Source organism: Orycteropus afer, unplaced genomic scaffold (genome assembly GCF_000298275.1).
Source record: "Orycteropus afer afer isolate SDZICR_OR568_19922 unplaced genomic scaffold, OryAfe1.0 scaffold00043, whole genome shotgun sequence".
In the NCBI taxonomy this organism is placed as follows: Eukaryota; Metazoa; Chordata; class Mammalia; order Tubulidentata; family Orycteropodidae; genus Orycteropus; species Orycteropus afer.
The window spans coordinates 7,714,114-7,738,727 of record NW_006921630.1 but is presented as its reverse complement, the minus strand read 5'-3'; the positions used below and the strand labels follow the sequence as shown (position 1 = coordinate 7,738,727).

Here is a 24,614-nt window from a genome sequence, read left to right as displayed (position 1 = left end):
ACACGTCAGTTGAAAATTAGCAGAATGATTCTCTTTACTCCAGGGGAAACTCATTTTGTCCCCCTCACTGCCTCTTCTACCATAAGTAAGCAAATGGATTCTGGGAGGTTGTTTTTTAAAGAGCAACTCTGTATCAGAGTTCTTCCAATTCTACAAGAAAACCATTATGAGTCATATCAGTAGGCTTCTCTCCATTTCAAGGCCAACTGCTTATAAAGCTTAGATTAAGTCTTTCCAAATCTACAAGATGCTTGTACTTTTTCATACTTGGTGAGCAATGTATGGCTTACTGCTGGTTAAATGACTGGTTTTTAACAATGACCAGGACAAATTTCTCAGGCTTTTAATAATCAGTCAAACTCTATCCTGTATTATTACTGTACACTGACTTAAAATACAATGCAGAAATATTATGTGTTTAAGTAACTGAGAAAATCTTACTGTAAGTCTCTGTGCTTCACCTAATGGCCACAAACAAGAAATAGACCCACCAGAATAAGAAAATGAACTGAGGTGATACATTTGATTGATTCTGCTTTACCTACTTTCTCAAAAGTTCTGTAAGAACTTCTAGTCTTCACCTAGTTAAAACAGACCTTACCTGTGATGACGCTGGTTTCTTATCAGATCCGAGATAAGCATGGCGGTTAAGTAGTTGAGAAAGTCATACATTTAATGATTACTTTTAAACTTTGAGAAACTATTTTAATTTTAAAAATTCAAATACGTTATATTGTCAGAAGTTATTTTTGAGAAGGAGTTAGGCAAGTTTCTTACAAACTACTAAAATAATTGTAATTTGAAATGTTTACCAAATAAAGTGCAATCACTTCATGAATAAAATAATGGTATGAAAATAAAGGTGGATCTCTACCAGCAACATAATAACCACAGAAAAGAGATGGCAAGTCATCACCTACCTCCCTGTCATCAAGCTGACATTTTCTTAACTGCCCTACTTCTGCTGCCAAGATCTAACACCCTCCTGCTCTTCTCTGTCATCTCCAAAATTATTTTTATTCAACTAAATCCCTTGTAAGGCTCAATAATAGGTTACTTTTTTTTTTTTTGCATTTTTAACCTTGCCTTAGTTCACCTGTTAAGAGATGGATGAACTTCTTTCTCTAGTTATCCTGACTGTACTTTGGTCAAACTATGGTGGAAGGATACCACATATTAGCAAGTTTCTTCTAGTAAAACTCACTTAAAATCTCAGAACTATTTAGACTATTAGGAAATCATGGATCCTAGGGGTGAAGCCCTATTTTCCCTTAAGGTCTCCATAAAGATTATAGTCTTGGAAACCCTATGGGGCAGTTCTACTTCATCCTACAGGGTTGCTATGAGTCAGAATTGACTTGATGGCAACTGGTGTGGTTGGTTTTTTTAACAAGCTACTGCTGGAGTGACTGGCACTGTTTGATACCCTTGCCTCTGAATATGAAGCTAAGCAGCTTTCTTAAGAAGTCAAATGGTAGATGCTGGAAAAGTTCTTCCCAATCTTACAAATGACTATTATAACCTAATTGTGACATCATTTTTGATCATTTTGCTGCCTCTCTGTATGGTATGAAATTACCAATTATTCCATTGTAATAGTGTATGCATCCTTAAATATAGGTGCTCATTTGCACATAGAAAATAAACAAGTTTTCTTTGTCTCTAATTTTTCTACACCTATCAATGCTTTTAAAACTATCATAAAATGAAAAATGAATTTTATGTCCTTTATTTATTCTACTTTTTTATTCCTTTGGGGAGTATTTTAACTGATACCATAAACTGAGTGTTTCTAAAATAAAAATAAACTAGAATTTCTAAGCCTGAAATCAGACTAAGTTTACCTTTGGTTGGATTGCTTCTCCTTTGAAATGACTGCGATTTCTACTAAGAGTTTCAGTGTACAGGAGTCCAAAAAAACTTTAAGTAGGACATAGCATATGCCAAACTAGGGCATATAAAACTTAAGAGAAAAATGCACATTTCCTTTTTTTAAAGAAAAAATTTAAATGTATACTCTGTTTCCCAAGCTTTTCAATGAAGAATACTTCTCTCATTACAGTTTTAAGAAGAACGTAAATCTGTGTGTTTAAATACATATTTAAGCATCTACCACATAGCCTGAAAATTACATAAGCCTTTTTCATTCTTGATTGAATAGATTATACCAATAGGACAAACACATCAGAAAAGGGATACATTTTAACATTGTATTATCTGTGAAACAAAGATAATACTGTTTAGGGCCTAGAATTCTAACAATTGAAGAAAACCAAATTGGCCACAGGATACAAAGTGAAAACACTAGGGAGAGTTCAAATACAAGATGTCAACTGTATGATTCTATATCATCATATACATTCCCTAACAGAGAATGAAATTTACAGTTCAGATGGCTTTGGATACAGATTAGTACCACCAATTTTATTTGTACAAGAAATGACTGGTCCATTGGACTTAATCTATATAACTCAGTAATAATTACTGTTTCTTGACCGACCAGTGATATTTCCTCCATAGTACAAAACAGAGTAGTTAGGGGGAAAAAAAAAGAAAAAATCCCAAGTATAAATAATGCAATCTTTAATCTACCAAGTGTTACTAAATTGTTACCTCTGATTATTATAATTGATTTGTTTAAACTAAGAAAACCAAAAACTCAGTAATTAAACACTTCCTCTTTAGTTTTGGGCCAATGGGCATGCTTGGCAAAGCACAAAAGAACAATGTCACAAAATTGGATGATTTTTCAGAAAAACAAATATACAGAAAACCCTCTCTTATTCCTGAAATGAACAAATTTTGGAAGATTGTCAGAACATAGATGGAAGAAACTTCCTTAAAAATATTTGTCAGTTAGTTGACGGAATTTTGGAATTAACAGTAACTGTACTATAATCTACTGGAATTATGACAGGGATGAATATAGACTTGTGACACATGGGAGAAGAGCTGAGGACAAAAGGGGTGTACTGAAGGGCAGTAACCATATGTAATAGCCGCCCCTTCTACTTATTTATTCATTTGTCTAAAACTCAGTTGAAAATGACAGAAGTAATTTGCTTTGATGAATCCACTGATGTTGACTTTGAATAGCATGGGCAATTCAAGTACAGAAATGTATATGAAGTAAAGTACTCAGTGTGGCAACTGCTATAAATCTAACAGGTAGAAATGGATCCTCTGAAATCTTCATCTGGATCTAGGAAGGTAATTAAGAAACACTATTTTCCCTGGTATTTATATTAATTTTGTTAGATAATGAAACACTAAATTTAATGCCAACCATATTCAAGAAAGCAAAATCCCTTATGATTCAGGACTTACTTGGATGACTCTGGAACAAAGTGAAAAAACAAGACAAAGCAGTGGAAATATGCTTGTGTACAGATTATGATAGTCTAAAATTTCCAAGAAATACACTTTTTTTATCCATTACCAAGTTTAGACCCCCAAAATTGCAAAGCAGATTTTCTACTGTGGAAGAGCATGAAATCTAATGTTCATCCCTTAAAAATGCTGGGAGCAATGGTTGCCAAACTCTGTTTCATCAATGTACTATGGAGTAGGAAGGATTTGTTCTACATGCTCAAAAATAAGGTTTCTGCATAACAGACTTCTAATTTGATCAAACTGTGGTTCAACTAAGGGAGCCCAGAAGAAAAATGAGGGTGGAGACTCTGAAATAGCTTTGTATTCTAATTCAGAGTTAGTAAAGGTTTCACTACAATTACCCTACACGCTGACAGAATAAGGCATAACTCAATTGTTATGAATGGATATGGGCAAATGTATTCCACATCTGTTCCTTAAAAAAAAAGCATCAGAACTTTTTATGTAAATTTGAACCACCTGTGTGAAAGTGTGTTAGAGAGAAGTACTGAGGATTCTACAGCAGCAGCAACTAAAACAAATCAGTAATACAAACTTTGGTTTTAAATTAAAAAGAAATGAAAAAGCCAAGCTGGTGCAAGTTGTCTCACGAAAGAGGTATTGTGGGACTGAACCCTCGCAAGTGCCGTTCAACATTAGTTTCCCATCTTCTTTCACTATCATCACCTTCATTGCACAGGAGTTATATCATCCTCTTATGGTTAAGTTTCATAAATAATGAAAAAACTATATGTAACAAATACATCGTATTTCCCACCCACCCAGCAACCCTCCCTAAAATAAGAAAAGTTACATCAAATTAAAAAGTAGCTTCGTGAATGAAGGTACTGCTCTAAGTTGCACTTTCCCTGCAAGTGCGGCCAGTGCCTTTGCGCTGGGTATGAAGGAAAGGAAAAAATTCTCCACATAAACTGACAAAAAAAATTTAAAAACCAATGTCCGGTTTCAACCAGTCAAAACCGGGCCAAGCGGAAGCCGAGATATCTCGGTACCGTCCCATCAGAAGGTCCTTGTGTCCAGTTCTTCGTCCTGATAGGTATCTGTGTCCTTGTGATTGTAAACAATCCATAGGAAACTATGTTTTTATTCCTTAGAATGTCCTCTGATTGGCAAAATGAAGTAAATATTTGTTTTAAAAATAGAAAATTAAAATTAAACCAGAAGAAAAGAAAGGAAACACAGTGAGCTTGTTTGGAGTCCATAGGATCCGATCTGGAAGAGCTCGGAAAATGTGTCATGTGTCTTCTGTTTCAGCTGGACAGGTACTAGAGGTCGCGTTGGTCGAGGAAAGAATTGAAGAGAAGGAAAACCAAGGATGTTAATCTAGACTTCTGAGCATTCAAGTGTTAGCTTCATCATCTGTGTCTTCTATCAATACTTTAGTGTCACGAGCCTTGGATCTAGTTGTAATAAGAGGGGGAGCATTTAGTCCTTTACTAAAAATACAAACACATCCATAGAATTAGGTACATTTTTCATCTCATTACCATTAAACATACATCCTCCATAGGCACTATATATTGCAATTAATGGACTATTCCTGGGGTTTCATATTCAATTTCCGGTGTTACTGGAAAAACACTAAGAAACTAGATTGCATCCAGATGAAAGCAACAGGAACAATGGCAGGTCATGTGTAATGAGTAGTAAATCTGTAAGAAGCTCTGAGCTTGAGTACTGACTTTGGTTTTGTGATACAAATCTCTGACATCTTTGTGTGCCAGTTTCAATCTCTGTAAAACAAGAATAATACTTATTTCACTTAACAGTACTTTACTTTCATCTCATGGGGACAGTGTGAATATCAAATGAGAAAATGGATATAAAAATATTAGTAAAGCATTAAATAAATATAAGGAATTAGGAAGATGACAGAAATAATGCCATTGAAGTATGCTTGAAAAAGGGGCAGAGTTACCCAGCAGAAGATAAGACCTAAGGAGAGGCATGACAGTTGCCTGTCTTCAAACAGCTGATAAGGTATGAAGCAGAAGAGAGGAGACATTCTCAGTTATGTAAGAAAACCCAAGTAGGATTAATTGGTTGAAGTTATCGTTCGTTTCAGCCAACATACACTATCACTATGGAAGGAGATTGCCCAACCTTCTTTCTGAGGAGTGGCTGGTGGGTTTGAACCACCAGCCTTCTAGTTAGCAGTCAAGTGCCTTAGGCACTATGCCACCAGAGCTCCCATCTATAACTGCCAACAATAAAATCAGGTGTCCCGTATGTGACAAACTTCGTCACCAATGACTATTATCAACTGATGCTTTTAAATGGTATTTTATTGTATTATAATGTGCTTTATTATTTTATTAGGATGCTGTAGAAGAGATTCTTGAGAGTAGAAATTGTTACTGTTAACTGTAATTGTTACTATTAATGTAATGGTAATGTTAAAATATTATGCAACCCATAGAGCCCATGAGGTTTTGAAAATAGGTTTTGGTGAAATAGGCATTATTATTCCTCCTTGAAGAGTGGAAACTAACATTAAAAAAGATTAAGGATGTGTTAAAGGTCACATGACTCTTAAAGTCAGTACTCCAACTCAGATCTTATTTTAGATTCTCTTCTTTCTCCCTTGCTCATAACCTACTCCATTGTTCTAAATATCTTCCTCTGGCTGCAATCTACTTTCTCAGTGTTTTTCCACTGTTGTTGTTGTTATGTGCCGTCGAGTCAAACCCAACTCATAGCGACCCCTCCTTGGGTTTCCGAGGCAGTATGACTACGGAAGTAGGATTGCCCAACCTTCCTTCCGAGGAGTGGCTGGTGGGTGTGAACGCCAGCCGTTTGGTTAGCAGGCAAGTGTCTTAGCCACTATGCTACCAGAGTCAGACCCGACCCATAGAGACCCTTCCTTGGGTTTCCGAGGCGGTATCACTATGGAAGTAGATTGCCCAACCTTCTTTCTGGGGAGTGGCTGGTGGATTTGAACCGCCAGCCTTCTGGTTAGCAGTCAAGTGCCTTAGGCACTGTGCTACCAGAGCTCCCTTTGCATTTTTTGTTTTTCCACTATACATCTGAAATTGGACATCATAATCTGCCTCCATGTTTCTGAGGCAGAAATAATGTATGTTTAGATTGCCCTCTTCTGGTGACTAATAAGGATTAGACTTTCAACATCAGGAGCTCAATGACACAGCCACTTGTATCTTTTACTAGTAGTAGTAGTTGTGTGCCATCAAGTCAGACCCGACTCATAACGACCCCTCCTTGGGTTTCCGAGGCAGTATCACTACAGAAGTAGACTGCCCCATCTTCCTTCCGAGGAGTGGCTGATGGGTTTGAACCACCAGCCTTCTGGTTAGCAGTCAAATGCCTTAGGCACTATGCTACCAGAGCTCCTTTTAGCCCTGTGCAAGTGCTTTTCTTGTTGAACCTTCATGAACCTTTACCTCCTGTTTTATTGGTTTTAAAAGAATCATGCTTTGTTTTGATGCTCTTCCTGCTGACCTTCCTGACCACTCTTTTCCTGGCCCTTCATTTGTTGATTATTTTTTTCCTGCTTTCTACAATTTTTCCCCCGACTTTTCTTCCTCAGAGAACTTCCAAATTTCTATCTAAAGTCTTACTTACTAAGTTAAAGTCTTGCACAATTGCTACTCTACTCCCTTACAACCAGTGGCTACTGTTAGCACCTCTTGTTTTTTACTGTAAGCATCCTAATCCACACCCTTACTGTCCCAGACATAAGAATTCTGGGAGCCATCTATTTGGTCTCCTGGCTTTGAGTTTTCCTTTTTCTTGCATAGTGCCAATAAACCACCCTAAAATACTTATTTCATAATGTCAGTCTTCTTTGGAAAACTCTTCTGTGACTTTTCACTGCCCACAGGATCAACCTGAACTTTTAGACTTTTACAACCATACTTCATCTATTCAGGTAAATTTTTCTCACTACAATTTCAACCACCTCTTTCTTTCTGCTTCTCATCCCTGCCTTTATGTCTTTACTCACCCTGTGCCTCTAGCGCATTCACACACTCCTTTATCCTTTAAAATCCTGCTTATGCCTGACTTAAGCCTCCCTTTCATTCCAATCCACTGTGCTATCTACTGTCCCTAAATTTCAAATGTACCCTCATATGTCCTACATTTATTATTACTTTTAAGACTACACAAAGTCAGTGACTGATAAAATATTATTGTAGGTATTTAATAAGAAGATAAATAGTAGCTTACACTTATTGAGTCTTTCTGTGGTGGGAACTGGTTTAAATTCCATATAAGAATGAATTTATTCTACTTAACTACCCTATAAAGGAGCTTTGGTGGTGTAGTGCCTAAGGCATTTGGCTGCTAACCAGAAGGCTGATGGTTCAAACCCACCAGCCACTCCTCAGAAGGAAACTGGGCAATATCTTTCATAGAGATACCTCCTCAGAACCCAAGGAAGGGTCGCTATGAGTTGGAACTGAAAGGAATCACATTACTCCCACTTTACAGATGAAGAATAATACAGAGATTAAGTAATTTGGCCAAGATGTATAGATGGCAAATAGCAGAGTCAGGATTCCTAAAGCTTACAACCTGAACATTATTTTTATACAAAACATACTGAAGAGTTAAGTAAAACATATCCCAACAAATTTTCCTCCAGAGAGTGTAACTTTAATGCCAAATGAGTAAGTTAGGTACTAATGACCTTTTTACTCTGTGTGCTCATTAAGACATTCTATAGGTTGGATCACAGGAAATAATTGTTTATTGTTCTTTGCAGTGAAAAATGGTGAGTATAGATAATTCCATTTGTTTTACCCTGATAGCTTCTTGGCTTAGATGTTATCCCATGCTAACCCCTGAAGAAAATATGCCTCCCAGCTGTAGAAGTCATACTCACTGAGAAGCAAGGCGAGGCCGACGCAGGGATATGCTCTGGCTATACTTCCATGCCCGGTTCTTCTGGCGGTTTCGTACCCCATCATCCTGGTCCATCATCTGTTCTAGGAGTGTCTGATCATCTGCATTCAGGGGGGCCACAGAGATGTCCCGCACAGCACGGAATTCACCACAGTTATTCAGATGTTCATTCTCCAGGCGGAAGAAGTTCCACACAAATCGCCTTACAGTGCAGAGCAAGCATAAGCATTTTTTGATTGAGAATATTTTTTGTTGAGAATTACACAGCAAAACATATACCAACTCAAAAAGCATAAGCATTTTTATAACATCCAAATGTGCTTAAAAAAGATTTTATTATATGAAGTAAATTACTTATAAAATTTGAATACACAACTATTATTTTTAAACCTCTGAGCATATCAAGTTTCTACTCATGAAAACAAACACTAGGAGTGAAGGACTAGAACATAAAAATAAAATAGGAAAATATGAGGGGAAGAGTAAAGTAGGCAAAAGGACAGACTCATGGAATGCAGTCTCAGAACACTCATTCTTTCACTTCATTCCACAAATATTTACACAGGGACTACTGTATGAAAGGAAAGGCTCTGAGTAAGTTAGACAAAGCCTCTGCCTTTATAGGGCATAATTTCTAGTGGTGGAGATCAGTAATATGCAAGTAAATAAGTAATTGTTGTTGTTGTTGTGTGCCGTCAAGTTGGACCTGACTCATAGCGACCTCTCCTTGGGTTCCGAGGCACTATCACTATAGAAGTAGATTGCCCAACCTTCCTTCCAAGGAGTGGCTGGTGGGTTTGAACCGCCAGCCTTCTGGTTAGCAGTCAAGTGCCTTAGGCACTACACTACCAGAGCTCCCATCCCAGGCATAGGAAATAACAAGCTTAAGAGGCCCCAAGTTGGAAAGGCCTTTAGTATGTTGAAACAGCCACAAAGTTAGCGGAGCTAAAGTGGAATAAGTGAGGTTAAAATGGCAGGAGATGAAGATGGAGAGGTAGGAAAGGGCAAGATCCACAAAGGCCATAGTAAAGAATTTAGATTTTTAAGTGTGATGGAAAACAATGGGATTTCTGAGCAGGAGAATGATGTGATTTATCTAGTGCACTGTGAATAGAATGAAGGGAGAAAGAATAACTGAAAGAAGATCTATTAGAAGGTTGTTGCAGTCATTTAGGAAAGAGGTAATGATAACTTGGATTAAGATACTAATAACAGAGGTGATGAGAAAGTAGACACACTAAGGATTTAATTATGAAGATGGACCTGACAGGTCTTACTTGACAGGACCTGTGAGTGGTCTTAGGTTTTTGATTTGAGTGAATGGTGACACCACTTATTAAGATCAGAGGACCCAGAAATCCCAATCCTAGAAAAAGTGAAGGAAGGAATGCAACCAGAAACCTGTATACCAACGTTCAGTGCAGTACTATTCGCAATAGCCAACAGGTAGAAACAGCTTAAATGTCTAGGTGAATGGATAAACAAAATGTGGGACACAGACATGATGGAATATTACTACTCTGCCATAAAGAAAACTTAAGTCCTGGTATGCTACAATATGGATGAACCTTGAAAACAGTATGCTGAGTGAAATAAGTCAGTCACAAAAGGACAAATATTATATGATCCCATATACATGGACTATCTAGAATAGGCAAGTGTACAGAGACCAAAGTTTATGAGTGGTTACCAGGGATGGATAGAAGGGAAGGAAGGGAAGGAGACTCAATGGTTAGAGGACACTGAGCTTCTGTTAAGCGTAATTAAAAAATGTGGGAACAGATAAGGGTGATGGTTGAATAAAAGGATGAATGTAATTAATGTCAGTGAACGACTGTATACATTGTTGAAATGGCAAACGTTTTGTTACATATTATTTACCACACACAAAAAACTGTAAGCTCATATTCTACTTTTAGCAATGTCAAATTTTCCCTTCATATTTTCAAGCTATGCTATTAAGTGCATACAAATTTAAATTAGCCATCATAACTGCCTCTCATCTCCAGGTGTGGCAAATTACTTTAGGGCAAAAGTGGCATTAAGGCTGTGCTTACTGTGGGGTTCTTGCTTTCCTTTACATTTTGGGCTATGCTGTTAGATGCTTGATAAATTTTAGGAAGATTAAAAAAAAAATAACATTTTATCTGGCATTTTTAGTTTTCAGCAAGAAGGTTGGGCTGAATAAACCCAGACTGCTAATTGCATGATATGATTCTCAAAAGATTTTAATTTCTGTTCTAAGTCTTGTTATTGCTAAATTTTCACTCCTGACCATCCCAGTGGAACTCAATTATAAAAACATAGCTTATAAGCCATCATCAATAGTTATTTTAACTTTGTAAGTATTAAACTCTAAGACCTCAATTAGAATTTTCCAACTCAGGCTGATGAGAAGTTTGGGAAGAAGTTGGAGAACTTAAACTTTTCAAGTAAAAGTTATAATAAATTCTAATTTATAAGTATTGCAACTCTTTTAAGTAAAAAGAACCTTTGATAAACTTTTCACTGATTTGCTTACCGGAAAACCTCAAGGGGAGCTAAGACAGTAGCAATGATTTCCCCAGAATGAGGCAACACAGTTGTGGAGGTAACTGAGATCTGGATAGTCCAAGCAAAGCGCAGTATCACATCCTCGATGATGGCACAGTAGTAGTAGGCCTGAGGGACAACAAGCAAAGGGAGTATGCTGATTGTCATGCTTCTCACAAATAAGCAGAACTATGACAGCAACAAGGAAATTCTCACATGGCCGACCAGTGAGCATAGGCTAAAGAGGAATAGGAGTTATATTCTTTTTTTTTTAACAGAGAAGTACGTGTTTTATTTTAGAATGATATCCACTAATTTCATTTTTCCTTGAAAGGTACAATATTCAAAACAAAGTTTTACTGAAGTATTCATTTGTTGTTGTCGTTAGGTGCCGTTGAGTCGTCTCCAGCTCATAGCGACCCTATGCATAGCAGAACAAAACACTGCCTGGTCCTGTGCCAGCCTCATGATCTTTGCTATACCTGAACCCATTTTTGCAGCCACTGTGTCTATCCATCTCATTGAAGGCCTTCCCTTCTTCACTGGCCCTCCAATCTACCAAGCATGATATCTTTCTCCAGGGAATGGTTCCTTCCGACAGCATGACCAAAGTAGGTGAGACCAAGTCTGTCCATTCTTGCTTCCAAGAAGCATTCTGGCTGCACTTCCTCCGGGACAAATTTGTTAGTCCTTTTGGCAGACAATGGTACTCTTAGCATTCTTCTCCAATAACACAACTCAAAAAGCATCAGCTCTTCTTCGGTCTTCCTTATTTATTCATTTAACAAACACATTTTACTCCCATATTGTATACTAAGCTCTTGTCTAGACCCCAGAAATACAAGTCAGATGAGATTCTTAATCTGTGGTTAAAACAAAACAAAACAAAAAAAAACAAATTCACCACCATGAAGTCAGTCCCAACTCATAGTGACCCCTCCTTGGGTTTCCGAGGTGGTATCTCTACAGAAGTAGATCGTCCAGTCTTCCTTCTGAGGAGTGGCTGGTGGGTTTGAACCACCAGCCTTCTGGTTAGCAGTCAAATGCCTTAGGTACTACGCCGCCAGAGCTTTCTGTGACTACATTCTAAAATTTGTATGATATGCAAATAATCTCCCAGTCAATATTAGAAAAAACTAGCAGACTTATTAACTCTATTACTTATACTTTTATTCTCAAATTGCTTTACTCTATATTTGATGGGAATTTTGCCTTGTTTTTGATGTCAATAAATGAAATTAAGCTTGGATTTCACAAATATAATTTTTAAAATGTTACATTTTTATATGGAACATGTTCAACTAATACTTTGAGGTACCCAGCACTTAGGAGTCCAGTTTTAGCTACATAAAAGTCTTAAGTACACACATTATCAACCAACCAGAACCATAATTCATGAATTTATCCATCATACATCTCTGGGAAATTAGCTCTTTAAACATATGCATTTGTATATCTAGGTTGTGACATCTTTTGGGAAACAGAATTGCTATGTATTAAGTCTTAGCACTTAGTTTATTTAAAAAAACCCTTTTAACAAAGTAATTGTAGTCAATGTTAAAAGGCAGTTAACAAATAGCAGTCCCATGGCCATCTTCTCTTCCTGTACCTTATATTTTCAACACTATTTCTTCCAGTGCCTTTCATATTTCAAAAAAGTGTGGGTATGCTGTTCTATTTTGATCTATCAATTTCAGACACTACTCATTGGCTGCTTAGTATGATATATGAGGATTTTAACACACTAATGCATCTCCTTGTTCCCTTACCCATCCTCCCAATATAGCAAAAATTCAAGTTTTAGATAAACATATTCAGTGTATTCATTATTAGGTTTATATAAAGAACTGCAATTTCATGTGCCTTTCAGAGTCAGTCTTAAGCTGATCCATATTTGACTGAGATGGGAAGTGATGTTACCTAAAATGTGAGTCTTTTGAGAAGAATGCACTCAACTTGAATTAAGAGACACAAAAAAGTTACATTTTAATAGGGAGATAATAAAAATGATTCCTGGACCTGAAATATGGTGTTCAATATTACATATTGTTCATCCTTAAGAACTGATTTTAATGTTTATCTAGTTATGCTCTTAATTTTTAAATGATCCTCTACTGGAGTCCATACATGGTTTCTTCCCTTTTAAGGCTGGATCGATTTTATTTCAATATTAGCCTTTTTAAAATCGACAGGGATTTCTTTGGTAATCCACCAGAACATTTTTTTCTTATTTATTTGGAAATTATAATGTAGGAAAGCATACATTTATCTTGTAGGGTCATGAAAACATATAATAAGGAAAATGACTGCAAGATTCTACTACTAATTTTGTTACATGGAAACCAAAAAGAACTATTTAAAAGGGGAATGGGGCAACATTTATATAAAGACACCAACAGTTTATGTCAGCAACTATCACAGTAAGAAACAAATGTATTATATCTCTCAGTAAACCAAGAGCAAGGAGCTCAGAGGTGAGCTCAAAAGGACTGAATGACCTAAGCTCATGAATGCGCTTGTGATTACCATTGTTGCTCATTGCCATCGAGTTGATTCTGACTCACTGTGGCCCCACGTGTGCAGAGGAGAACTGCTCCACAGGGTTGTCAAGACTATAACCTTTTGGAAGGAGACTGCCAGGCCTGTCTTCTGAGGTGCCTCTGGGTGGGTTCCAACCACCAGCCATTAGCTAGTAGTTGAGTGCTTAACCATTTGCACCACCCAGGGACTGATTTTCTTTTCAAATCAGATTGAAAAAGATATGCTTAATGTCTTGGTCACATAGCCTACATTTACACATTGTATTATTGGTATAAAACCAAAACCAAAACCATTGCCATTGAGTTGATTCCAACTCATAGTGACCCTGTAGGACAGCTGAATGCTTTAACCACTGCACAACCAGAGCTCCTTATTATTGCTATATAAAGCTCAGGCTGAAAAAAAATAAAAGATCATTGCTAATGAATACTTATTCTTCTACCATATTTGCTCATTTGAAGTTAACCTACTATCATTTCTTTGTATTCATTCTCCTATCACTTATCTTCAGCCCTCATGCTTGGAAACAGATGTGCCCAGTCACCAATTGAGTATTACACATTAACACATCTTCCAAAGTATAATTTTGAGTATTGGAGACATTATGACATAGTATATCCAATCCATCCCCCCACCACAGAAATTGAGAATTGGTAAAGGATCAAAGAGATAATCTAGTCCAACACTTTCCCTTTAGAAGAGAGTTCACTGTAGTTGTAGTTAGTGAGAGAGCTGGATATATATATATATATTAGAACTCATTATCAGAATTATTAGTTCAATGTTTAATTCAATTGCTTTCCAAGGTCATGGTACTTATCCTTTCCTAAAACATCTGAAGGAGCTCTGGTGGTGTAGTGGTTAAAGCATTCACCTGCTAACCAAAAGGTCAGCAGTTCAAACCCACTAGCTGTTCCACAGGAGAAAGATGAGGCAGGAAACCCTGCTTTATAGGGTCACTATGAGTTGGAATTGACCTGATGGTAGTGGGTTTTGTTTCAAAACATCTAAGTAGAGACACTTTCAATCTTCTACTTAAAAAAATTTAGTCTCTCTCTTCCTTTTATTTATATACAGATAAAATCCTAACATAATTTCTAAGGTATTGTGTCTACTTTTTCTGATTGAATTGGCATTTGACCAAAACAAATATTGATTAGAATAAATGAAAGGAGAAGCCAAGCAGAGTCATGCATTCCCTTTCCTGCCTGCTTCAAAATACTACTCACTCACTTAAATATCTATTCATTTTCACAGAGTTATTAAATCTGCTATATGCCAGGAATTATGCTGGGCAGTGAGGGAGGTGGAAACCTAAGCAGATGATTGTAATACAATGTCAATTGCTACATTGGAAACTGACTCTTAAAAAGGAGAATCAGGCATTTGCAAGGCAGACAAAGGGGAGAGAGGGCTTTTTAGACGAATTGCAAAGTTTAAAAACAAATGATAAATTACAACAATTTATTCTTCTTCTCTTCTGGTCTTATCACATTGTATCCGTTTATTTGTTTAGCACACATTTTACAGCCTCCTTAGGAACCAGAATTTTCCTGTTTTTATTTCCTATAGCCAGGAACCAGCTGTTGCAATTTCATGTGCATCACAGTACAACTGTGCTCCACAAGGTTTTCAGTGGCTGCTTTTCTGGAAGTAGACTGTCAGCTTTTTTTCTGAAGTCCCTCTGCATAGACTCACACTTTTCCATAGTGTCTAGCACAGAGTAAACATCGGATCCATTTTTGCTGACTGAATGAATTTTAATTTTTAATAGCTACTGTAATTTTTTTTTTTATTATATTAAGTTTGGATGGGCTCTGTATTGCAGTAGGATTTAGCTGGCTGAACACTTGAGTTTCCAAACACAGACATTCTGTGTACATACTTTTTGCGGGTAGACAATCTCTTCTCGGAGGAAGGTGTTTTCTCCAGCATTCTTATCAAAGAGACCCCAGTCCATTTTCAGATCCCAGATGAGGGTATAGCAGGAACTGATGATGCAAAAGACAATCCACAGGTAAAAGAATACCATGGTGTCTGAGTGATTTCGTTCTGAAGGAATAAAAAGGGAAAAAGAAAATAGAAAATAATTGTATTTAAGTAAAATTCTTCATTACATATAACTGATTGAAAAACAGATTCTTTATAGAACTCTACAAAGAAAGGAAGACTTAAAAGAAATCTCCTTAGGAGGAGGTTAAATAATAAATACTAAAAAACCAAACCCACTACTGTTGAGTCAATTGACTCATGGTGACCCCATGCATGTCAGGGTACAACTGCACGCTATAGGCTGTAATCTTATGGAAGCAGATCACCAGGCCTGTCTTCCAAGGTGCTGCTGGGTGGGTTCAAATGACCAAACTTTCACTTAGTAGCTGAGCACAAACTGTGACACTTAAAAGAGAAATAACAAAAGTTAAATAATAAATATGATTCCCTTAAAGTTCAAACTAATTACCACATGTTTATCAAATACATAATATCTGCTCAGATGTTCACTTGGGGTTTTGGAGATCTATGTACAATACATAAAAATCCAAATAATTGTGACAGAAGTTTTCAATGTTACAAAAGATGTCATTTTAATTTTTACCACAAGGTGGCAGTTTGATTGGGGTGTGTGTATGTGAGGGAAAGTCCTGAACCACTAACAAGGAATGTGTTGCCTTTGCTTCAAAAAATTCTTGGATTGTTTTTACTTTAGAATAGCGTTTCCTGCACACAACTAGATTTTGTCCATATTTTACTGCAAAAGCAATCAGATAATTCAAATTCTAGATGAAATACCAGAAAGACTAATGAGGAATTTATCCTTAAGAGCATATATGAAAGCAAATTTCTCTCAAGTTACAAAGCAAAGCATGACAGCCTTATTTCTTTTAGAGGTAGCTCTGGTAGGGTAGTGCCTAAGGCACTTGACTGCTAACCAGAAGGCTGGCGGTTCAAACCCACCAGCCACTCCCCAGAAGGAAAATGGGGCAATCTACTTCCGTAGTGATACTGCCTCGGAAACCCAAGGGAGGATCACTATGAGTCGGGTCCGACTCGATGGCACATAACAACAACAAATTGATTTAAAGGCCTCATTTCACTCAATGGTAGGAAAATTATAAAGCATCATTTGATATTACACTGAAAGCACTGTAAAAGTGTAATAAACGCAGATTAATAAAAGTAACTCACAAACTTATTTATATAATTTAATCTTTTTGGTCTTTCAGGTATTCTCTGATGAAATTTCTCTTTGGTAAAGTTACAGACTCATCATGATGTTATTCTTTAGGTGCAGGACATAAGTATACAACTGCTAATATGGTTCTGACTCAACAGGAAAAAGGCACAAAACATACAACTCAAACAAAGTTTAAATTTCAGATGGTTTCTGAAGGCACAGAAACACTCCACTTTAAAAAAAAATGTAAAATACTGAAAAAAGAAAAATAGAGTAAGGATATATCACCAATAATCAATAATGCATTTATTAATTATTTTTTAGGTATTAATGTGTTAGGTGCAGGATGACTCAAAAACACACTTTATAAATTATAGATCCAATGAGTGAAACAAACATAATTAATGATATTTAGTGTTCAAACTAAAAAGTATAAACAAAGTACTAGGAGAGTATAAAGGAAAATGGGAATGTTCCCCACAATAGGAAATAAGAGGAAACAGTATTTGAGTTATTTCTAGAAGGATAAATGAATAGTATTGCAAAAGTCAGGCAGATGAGGCAAGGTCATTTAAGGCTGAAGGAAGATAACAAAGAGGCGTGGGAGTGGGAAGTGCATGATGTGCCTGAGAAGCTGCAAATAATCTAAATTTTATGTATGTGAAATATAGAGGATGCATGGGGACGAGTATGAGTTGAAATGAGGCTGGAAAAGAAATTTTGGATCTGACTGTGGAATGCCTTATTGGGCTTTATAGTCAGATCTGTATATTACAAAAAGAAGTGGTTGCTTGCATCAGTATTGCTTAATTAGTTTAAAATAAAAAAAAAAAAAAAAAAGAGAAAACAAAACAGGTATCATATAGCTCCAGTGTGGTATGAAAAGTCATATTAGCATATGAGAGCTGACTGTAAAATTTTCAGAAAATCTGTAAGCTGATTGCTAAATTCAGCCATAATTTAAAAAATTATATAAACTTACAATTAATATTAAAAAACAAAGGTAATAAATACTCAAAATTCTCTACTTCCTAATTATTTTACTATTATCTGTTCTCTTGAGATTATGTATGTTAGTGTATCTGTATGATGGAAATACTTTGTTTAGTATTGCTATAACAGAAATATCACAAGTGGATGGCTTTAACAAACAGAAATTTACTCTCTCACAGTTTAATGAAATGTACTGCCGTCGAGTTAAATCCAACTCATAGCGACACCTCCTTGGGTTTTTGGGGCGTTATCACTACAGAAGTAGATTGCCCAACCTTCCTTCCAAGAAGCAACTGGTGGGTTTGAACTGCCAGTCTTCTGGTAAGCAGTCAAATGCCTTAGGCACTACGCCACCAGAGCTCCCTCACAGTTTAGGACGCTAGAAGCCCAAATTCAAGGTGTCAGCTCTAGAGAAAAGGTTTCTTTCTCTGTTGGCTCTGGGGGAAGGTTCTTGTCTCCTTTTAACATTTGTGGGCCTGGCGTTCCTTGGAGATTCCACGTGTTTTGGCATCAATTTTACCCAGGGTTTAGGAGGTTCTCAGCACAGGGACCCCAAGTCCAAAGGATGCGCTCTGCTCCTAGCTCTTCTTTCTTGGTGATAGTAGGTCCTCTTCTTGCTGGCTTCTCTCTCCTTTCATCTCTTGTAAGATAAAAGGTGATGCAAGTGAAACTCCAGAGAAACTCCCCTTTTATCACATCATGGCTGTGACCTGAGCAAGGGTGTTACATCTCACCCTAATTCTGTCTCATTAACATAACAAACATAACCTAATCCTCACTGTTGCTGTGGTTAGGTGCCATCCAATCAGCTTCTACTCAAAGCAACCTTATGTACAGCAGAAACACTACCCAGTCCTGTGCCAGCCTCACAATCCTTGCCATACTTGAGCCCACTGTTGCAGCCATTGTGTCAGTTCATCTCATTGAGGATCTTCCCCTTTTTTGCTGACCCTCCACTTTACCAAGCATGACATCCTTATTCAGGGAATGGTTCCTTCTGACAACACAACCAAAGATGAAGTCTGGCCATTCTTGCTTCCAAGAAGCATTCTTGCTATACTTCTTCCAGGACAGATTTGTTTATTCTTTATTAACATAACCTAATCCTGCCCCATTAATGCATAGAGGTCAGGATTTATAACATGTCACAAAATGGAGGACAACCAAACAACACTGGGAATCATGGTCTACCCAAGTGGGCACTATTTTTGGGGGACACAAGTCAGTTCATGACACTATATAATGACGTGCTACTGTGCATCTTTAATCAACTTAGAATTCAGTGTTATCATCTTAGAAGCTTAAAACTGACCGTGATGGAAGTATTTAGCATCATGGAACTCAGCAAACAGTAAAAATCAATGCCTCCCACACTCATCAAAGAGTTGATTCCTTAAACATTTCCCAGCATAACACTACTGATTTCCCAGCATATCACTACTCCGTTCCTTCTCCTAAAAAGTTAGTGGAGGGGAACAGAAACTGATACTTTCAAAAAGGTCCATAAGTGATTCTAATGAGCAGTGAAGCTTGGATACAATCATGTTTTCATGTTTCAACTACTGCCACAGAAACTTTTCTCTTTCAAAAGCAAAGCACTCACTGGGTTGAGTAATACGCTATAACACTGCATTATAAGAATTAACAATTTAAAAGGCCTAACGAAATAAATGTGTTTTGACACATCTATTTATTTCATACAGTGGACAGATAACAGGGTCTAATTGAGTACTGTCATTCAGTAGTTAGTATCATGGTCGCATTAAAAATTTTCCATTAACTTATCTACTAAGGATTGCAAAGATAATACAAATCAAGCAACCTGATTAAATTCATACTCTTATTTGCATATTTAAAAGCAAGACTGATACAAAAAGATAAAGACAAGCAACTCAACTATAAATAGTACTAGCAACTTTTAAAAATTGAGTGCTCACTATGTGATAGGTACTTTACATTATCTTATTTAATTTCCTAACAATACACTACTGTTTTGTTTGCTACTAAAAGTAAGGACATAAGAAGAAATTAACAGATACCTTCTGTAGGAGGTTAGGAGTTCTGGTGGAGTAGTGCCTAAGGCATTTGACTGCTAACCAGAAGGTTGGCGGTTCAAACCCACCAGTCACTCCGTGGAAGAAGACTGCAATCTACTTCCACAAAGATTTACCGCCTTGGAAACCCAAAGGGGGTTGCTATGAATCAGAATCGACTTGATGGCAGGGAGTTTTTATTTTTTCTGTAGGAGGTGACAAAATGAGTATTTTTCAAGTGAGCAGAGAAGTCTTATTACTAAAAGCTGATTTTCTTGCATTCCTTCCTAATTACTGATTGAAAATATTATATTAAAAAAAGATTGGAGGAATGAAAAAAAAAATCACTAATTAAAAACAATGTGCCGATTTTCTGCTATTTTCCCTAGATTTTAAGTACAAGTCCTATCCTTGCAGTATATAATTCAGAAAATGGTACAATGGGTCAAGTGCTCCCCTTTTTTCCAAGCCTTTACTATCTCTATGAAATTTCTATGAAACATACATGAAGACTTACTGACTTAAAAAAATAAAAACCACACCAGAATATTTCTGAGTTAAGTAATGTTTTATTTTATGGACTTCTTCGAATAATGCATAGCATACTCCTTGTCTACATATATTACAATTTATTCTCATTTTAATTATTCACTTTTTTGATCTTTATTATCTCTCTGAAATCATCTGCCTTCATTGGTATTCAAGGGATGAACTGGAAAGATATTATCACCTTAGGCAAGCAATTATATCTTTTTCTGTCTTGGCTAACCTTGGTAGCCCACTTTAGTGATGTTCAGAATTATAGACAAGCAAAGCATTGCTAGTCTACATTAAGCTTCCTAGCTATTAAACACCTGCCACTTTAGATGTATAATTCATACTGGACATATTTATGGTTATGGTATCTACTAAATCTAAAACAAATATAAATAAATCTCTTAGAATTTTGAGCCCATAGCCATAGGAAGGATAAAGCAGAATGTATCAGGAAAAGTGCTGAGAGAGAAACCAGAAATACTACATACGGAAATCATCCTGAACCATGTTTTAGAAAGGATATTCTGAAAATAAAAAAAACTGTCACCATGTGAAGAGAAAAGTGAATGATTTTCTTTTCAGCTAAAACTTTTCTACTCTGGTAATAGTAAGTAGTTCATAATCTGATAGTAAGTAGTTCATAATCTGAACCTAAATAAGAAAAACAAAATAGAAACTGGACACAGATTTCAAAGCTGTTATAGGTAAGATGAGTTACGAATAAGTTTAGTATCTAGCAAGTCCTAGTTCTATTTTTATAACCTAAAAAACAAAAACAAAAAAAACCCAACTGAATTATGAGATTAAAATTTGTTCTCTGAAAAATGTACAGATGTAGATACTTTTCTGACTACTTCATTAGTATGTGGAGTAACATATATTACTCCTTCCAGTGATTATCACCTTTATCCCCAGGGTATACAAGAGAGATACTATTACTCCCATTATACAATTAATTAATGAAAACTGAAGTTTAGAGAGGCAAACAGTAAGTGAAAAGATAAACAGATTCAAAGTTAGATGATCTGGGACTGAATCCAGATTCTGCCTCTTTCCCACTTTATGAACTCTGTACTAGACAGCATCTCTAAAGTACAGCTCAACCCTAAAATGGAAAAACAGTCCCATAAAACTATGAACATCAAAAACATTTATAAGAAACTACAGAAAAGGACAATTTTAAAACTATACATATATTCTGATTTCACACTGTATGTAACATTACATTTACAGAAAAAGACAGAGGTGGTTATCTGTGATGGGGGAAATAGGATTAAAAGGACCCACTTTCTACTTTACATATTTTTATATTATGTAAACATTTCTTTTTACACTAAGTGTATATCCATGTTTTACTTGTATTGTTAAAGATAAAAGAAAAAGGAAGAAAGTAGGCAAATAGTTGTCATCAGAGGGTGGTATTTTATAGATGATTTAAATAAATCTTTATGTTATATTCCTTTTATAACGAAAAAAGAGTAATACATAGAATTCATTATTAATTAAAAATGTTTACTAAGTGTTCTGGTTACCTAGTACTGCTCTGACAAGAATATACCAAAATGGGATGGCCTTAACAAATAGGAGTTTATTCTTACAACTCGGAGGCTTTAAGTCCAAGTTCAAAGTGCCAGGCTCTAGGGGCTAAGTAAAAGCCCCTCAACCTTGGGGACCAGCTCTGCCTTCTGCTCCTGGCCCATTGGAGCTAGAGGCTTTTCTTCACTCAGACAGCTGCTGGCTGCTGAGGCTGAGAAATCCCAAGGTTGACAAGTAAAAAGGCACAGTTCCGATGTTACCACATGGCAGGCCATTGACTTAAGGCCATTGTAAGTCCCAAGGTCGGCAGAGCATAGCAGGCTGCTGAGCAACGACACGGCCACATGCAGGGTCCAAGCATGCCATAGGCTAGAGACCATTCTCAAAGCTTCTCCTTATATACAGGAAAAAGTCCACATCCCAAAGGCAGCTACTCAGCTGCTTATGGTAAATCCCACCATGGAGTTGATTGCCAGTCTCATCATGGGAAATACTACATCCAGCTACCCAGCCACTCAACCAGGCCTAGCCAAGTTGACACACAAACATAACCACCACACTGAGTGTCTACTATAAACTGCATTATTTATTATATAGATATAATACTCAAATTAACAGCAAAAAAAAATCTGTTCTTGTATATTCAATAAACATATGCTGAATGTCTTATCGGGTAACCAGGTACATTTAGGAATTTACTAAAGACTCATTAAGGGCTAAATGTAAAAGGGGAGATACAGAAAGTAAACAGAAACATGTATAAGTGGAACTGTAGAGTTGTACACAAAGGAGGAATCAATAAGGCAGCTTTGGAGAGGGGGAACAGTCAGGAAAGTAAGACCTAGTAAGAAACTGAGCACTGAACTAAGTATTGAACTAAGAACTCAAAAGAAGTATTTAAAAAAGAAACAAAAAACAAACCTTACTGCCGTGGAGTCAGATCCAACTCACAGCGACCCCTCCTTGGGTTTCTGAGATGATATCACTACGGAAGTAGATTGCCCAATCTTCCTTCCGAGGAGTTGCTGGTGGGTTTGAACCACCAGCCTTCTGCTTAGCAGTTAAATGCCTTAGGCACTATGCCACCAGAGCTCCTCAAAAGAAGTATAAAGCATACAGAAATAAGGGAAAGATTGAAAAATATTTAGGAACTCAAATTGGCAGGACTTGGTGAATGTTGAAGGTGAAATAAAGGAAAAGTCAGTAAGTCCCAGGTTTTTAATCTGAGTGACTAGGTGGGATGGTGTCATGAGCTGAGGTAGAGAACATGGAGCTTAAAGTAAGCTTAGGAAGAAAATGAGCGAGGCTTTAGATATGTGGAGTATTAGGTATCTATGAGACAACAAAGTGAAGATGCCTAGGAAGTAACTGGAAATAAAAATACAAAGCTTGAGATACAAATTAGGGAGCTCCAAGTATATAGACAGTGGTTGAAACCATATTGGAAGCATCAAAACAACACAAGCCCCTTCTCTATAAAGGGGAAGAATACAATCAGAAATAGAAGTCATCTTTCTATAAAAGAAATCACACTGCATTTGACTAAACTTGAATTTATCCTCCCTGAATTTCCTTACATTAAAGATCTAAAGAGATGAGCGCTCTCTCAAATGTTACAGAACTTCTCTTTATCCCTGTCAAAATATAAATCCTAATCCTATATTGTATACATTTTGAAGTCTATAAATAAAAAAACCTCAAATAAACATTTCTGAGATCAATAAAGATTTAATAATATCAATTTGATTAATCGTAAAGACACTAGTGACCCTGCCTCTATTAGTAAAGAGGGTCCTGCTAATCCATGGCATGAGGTGGCAAAATTAATATGCAAAATAGCACCACCAACAGATCATGTACTTATGAGAAGTGAGGCTCTGAGTGATTGCATATTTGATACTTTTCTGCAATTTTGTTAACATGAGGAGTATAAGGAAGCTGGTTGGTTGGTCCTACTTACACTAGACAAAGTGATGAATGAGCGAGATGAGCTCAGGGCTGCTGAGTCACAGCTTAAGCGCCGCATAAAAGACCTCAGTGTTTCCAGTTGTGCTCTGAAAGAAAGCCTCATCTCTTCTAGTAACAGAGCAGATATTGCTGAAAAGCAAACCCAGAGTCTTATTGTAAGGGTGGCTGAATTACAACGCCAATAAAATTACCAACCCAGAATGGTGTCTGAAGTTAGAGTGAGGGCATTGATTGGGAAAAAATGGGATCCTGAAACTTGGAATGAGGACATATGGGCAGACAGTCAGGAAGATCAGGATAAGGAGCCTGTAAATCCTCTTGAATCCCTCACATATGAAAGGATTACTGTAAAACCATCATCCCCCACCTCAGTTTGATGGGATTAACCCAGCTATTCCTCCTGAGTCATTGCCTGAGGCAGAGGCCATGGAAGACATTGCTGAACGTTCTCATGAACTGCCTCAACCACCCATTGTTGCTGCTAGACCAAGTGAATGAAGTCCAAGTGAGCCCCAAAAGGTGAAATACAAAGTGTGCCTGAGGAGGTGGTATGCTACACCTGAAAAGACCTACTTGATTTTGCTAACATGTACCGACAGAAATCTGGAGAATATGTATGGGAATGGTTACTGAGGGTGTGGATAATGGTGTAAGGAATGTAAGATTGGATCAGTCTGAATTTATTGATTTAGGCCCACTAAGTACGGATTCTTCATTCAGTGTTTCAGCTCGAGAGGTTAGGAAAGGATCTAATAGTTTATTTGGTTGGCTTACTGAAGCATGGATTATGCGGTGGCTTACCTTAAGTCAAGTTGAAGTACCAGACCTGCCTTGGTTTAATGTAGAAGAAGGTATCCAGAGACTTAGGGAAATTGGCCTGTTAGAATGGATTTATCAGATTAGACCCCTACTACGTAAAGTTTGGTACATTACCGCGCAACCTTAGGAATAGTCCGTTTAGGCTAAAAGGCTCGCAAAATAGGACTGGGAAAGAGCTGCAACATCTGAGTAAACCCAGCCTTACTCATGGAAAAGAGAAA

The 24,614-nt window shown here is 36.9% G+C and overlaps 1 protein-coding gene across 1 annotated transcript in view; it reads right to left on the bottom strand.

The window, feature by feature from the left end:
- Positions 1-4,732: 4,732 nt before the first annotated feature.
- The window catches only part of XPR1 (xenotropic and polytropic retrovirus receptor 1), a 324,974-nt gene continuing 305,092 nt past the window's right edge, over positions 4,733-24,614 (bottom strand). The window contains exons 12-15 of the mRNA XM_007937640.2: positions 15,218-15,384; positions 10,781-10,920; positions 8,240-8,461; positions 4,733-4,793 (exon numbers count right to left, since the gene is read on the bottom strand). Of these exons, the coding sequence (XP_007935831.1) occupies positions 4,733-4,793; positions 8,240-8,461; positions 10,781-10,920; positions 15,218-15,384 (590 nt within the window). The remainder of the gene's footprint in view (positions 4,794-8,239; positions 8,462-10,780; positions 10,921-15,217; positions 15,385-24,614) is intronic.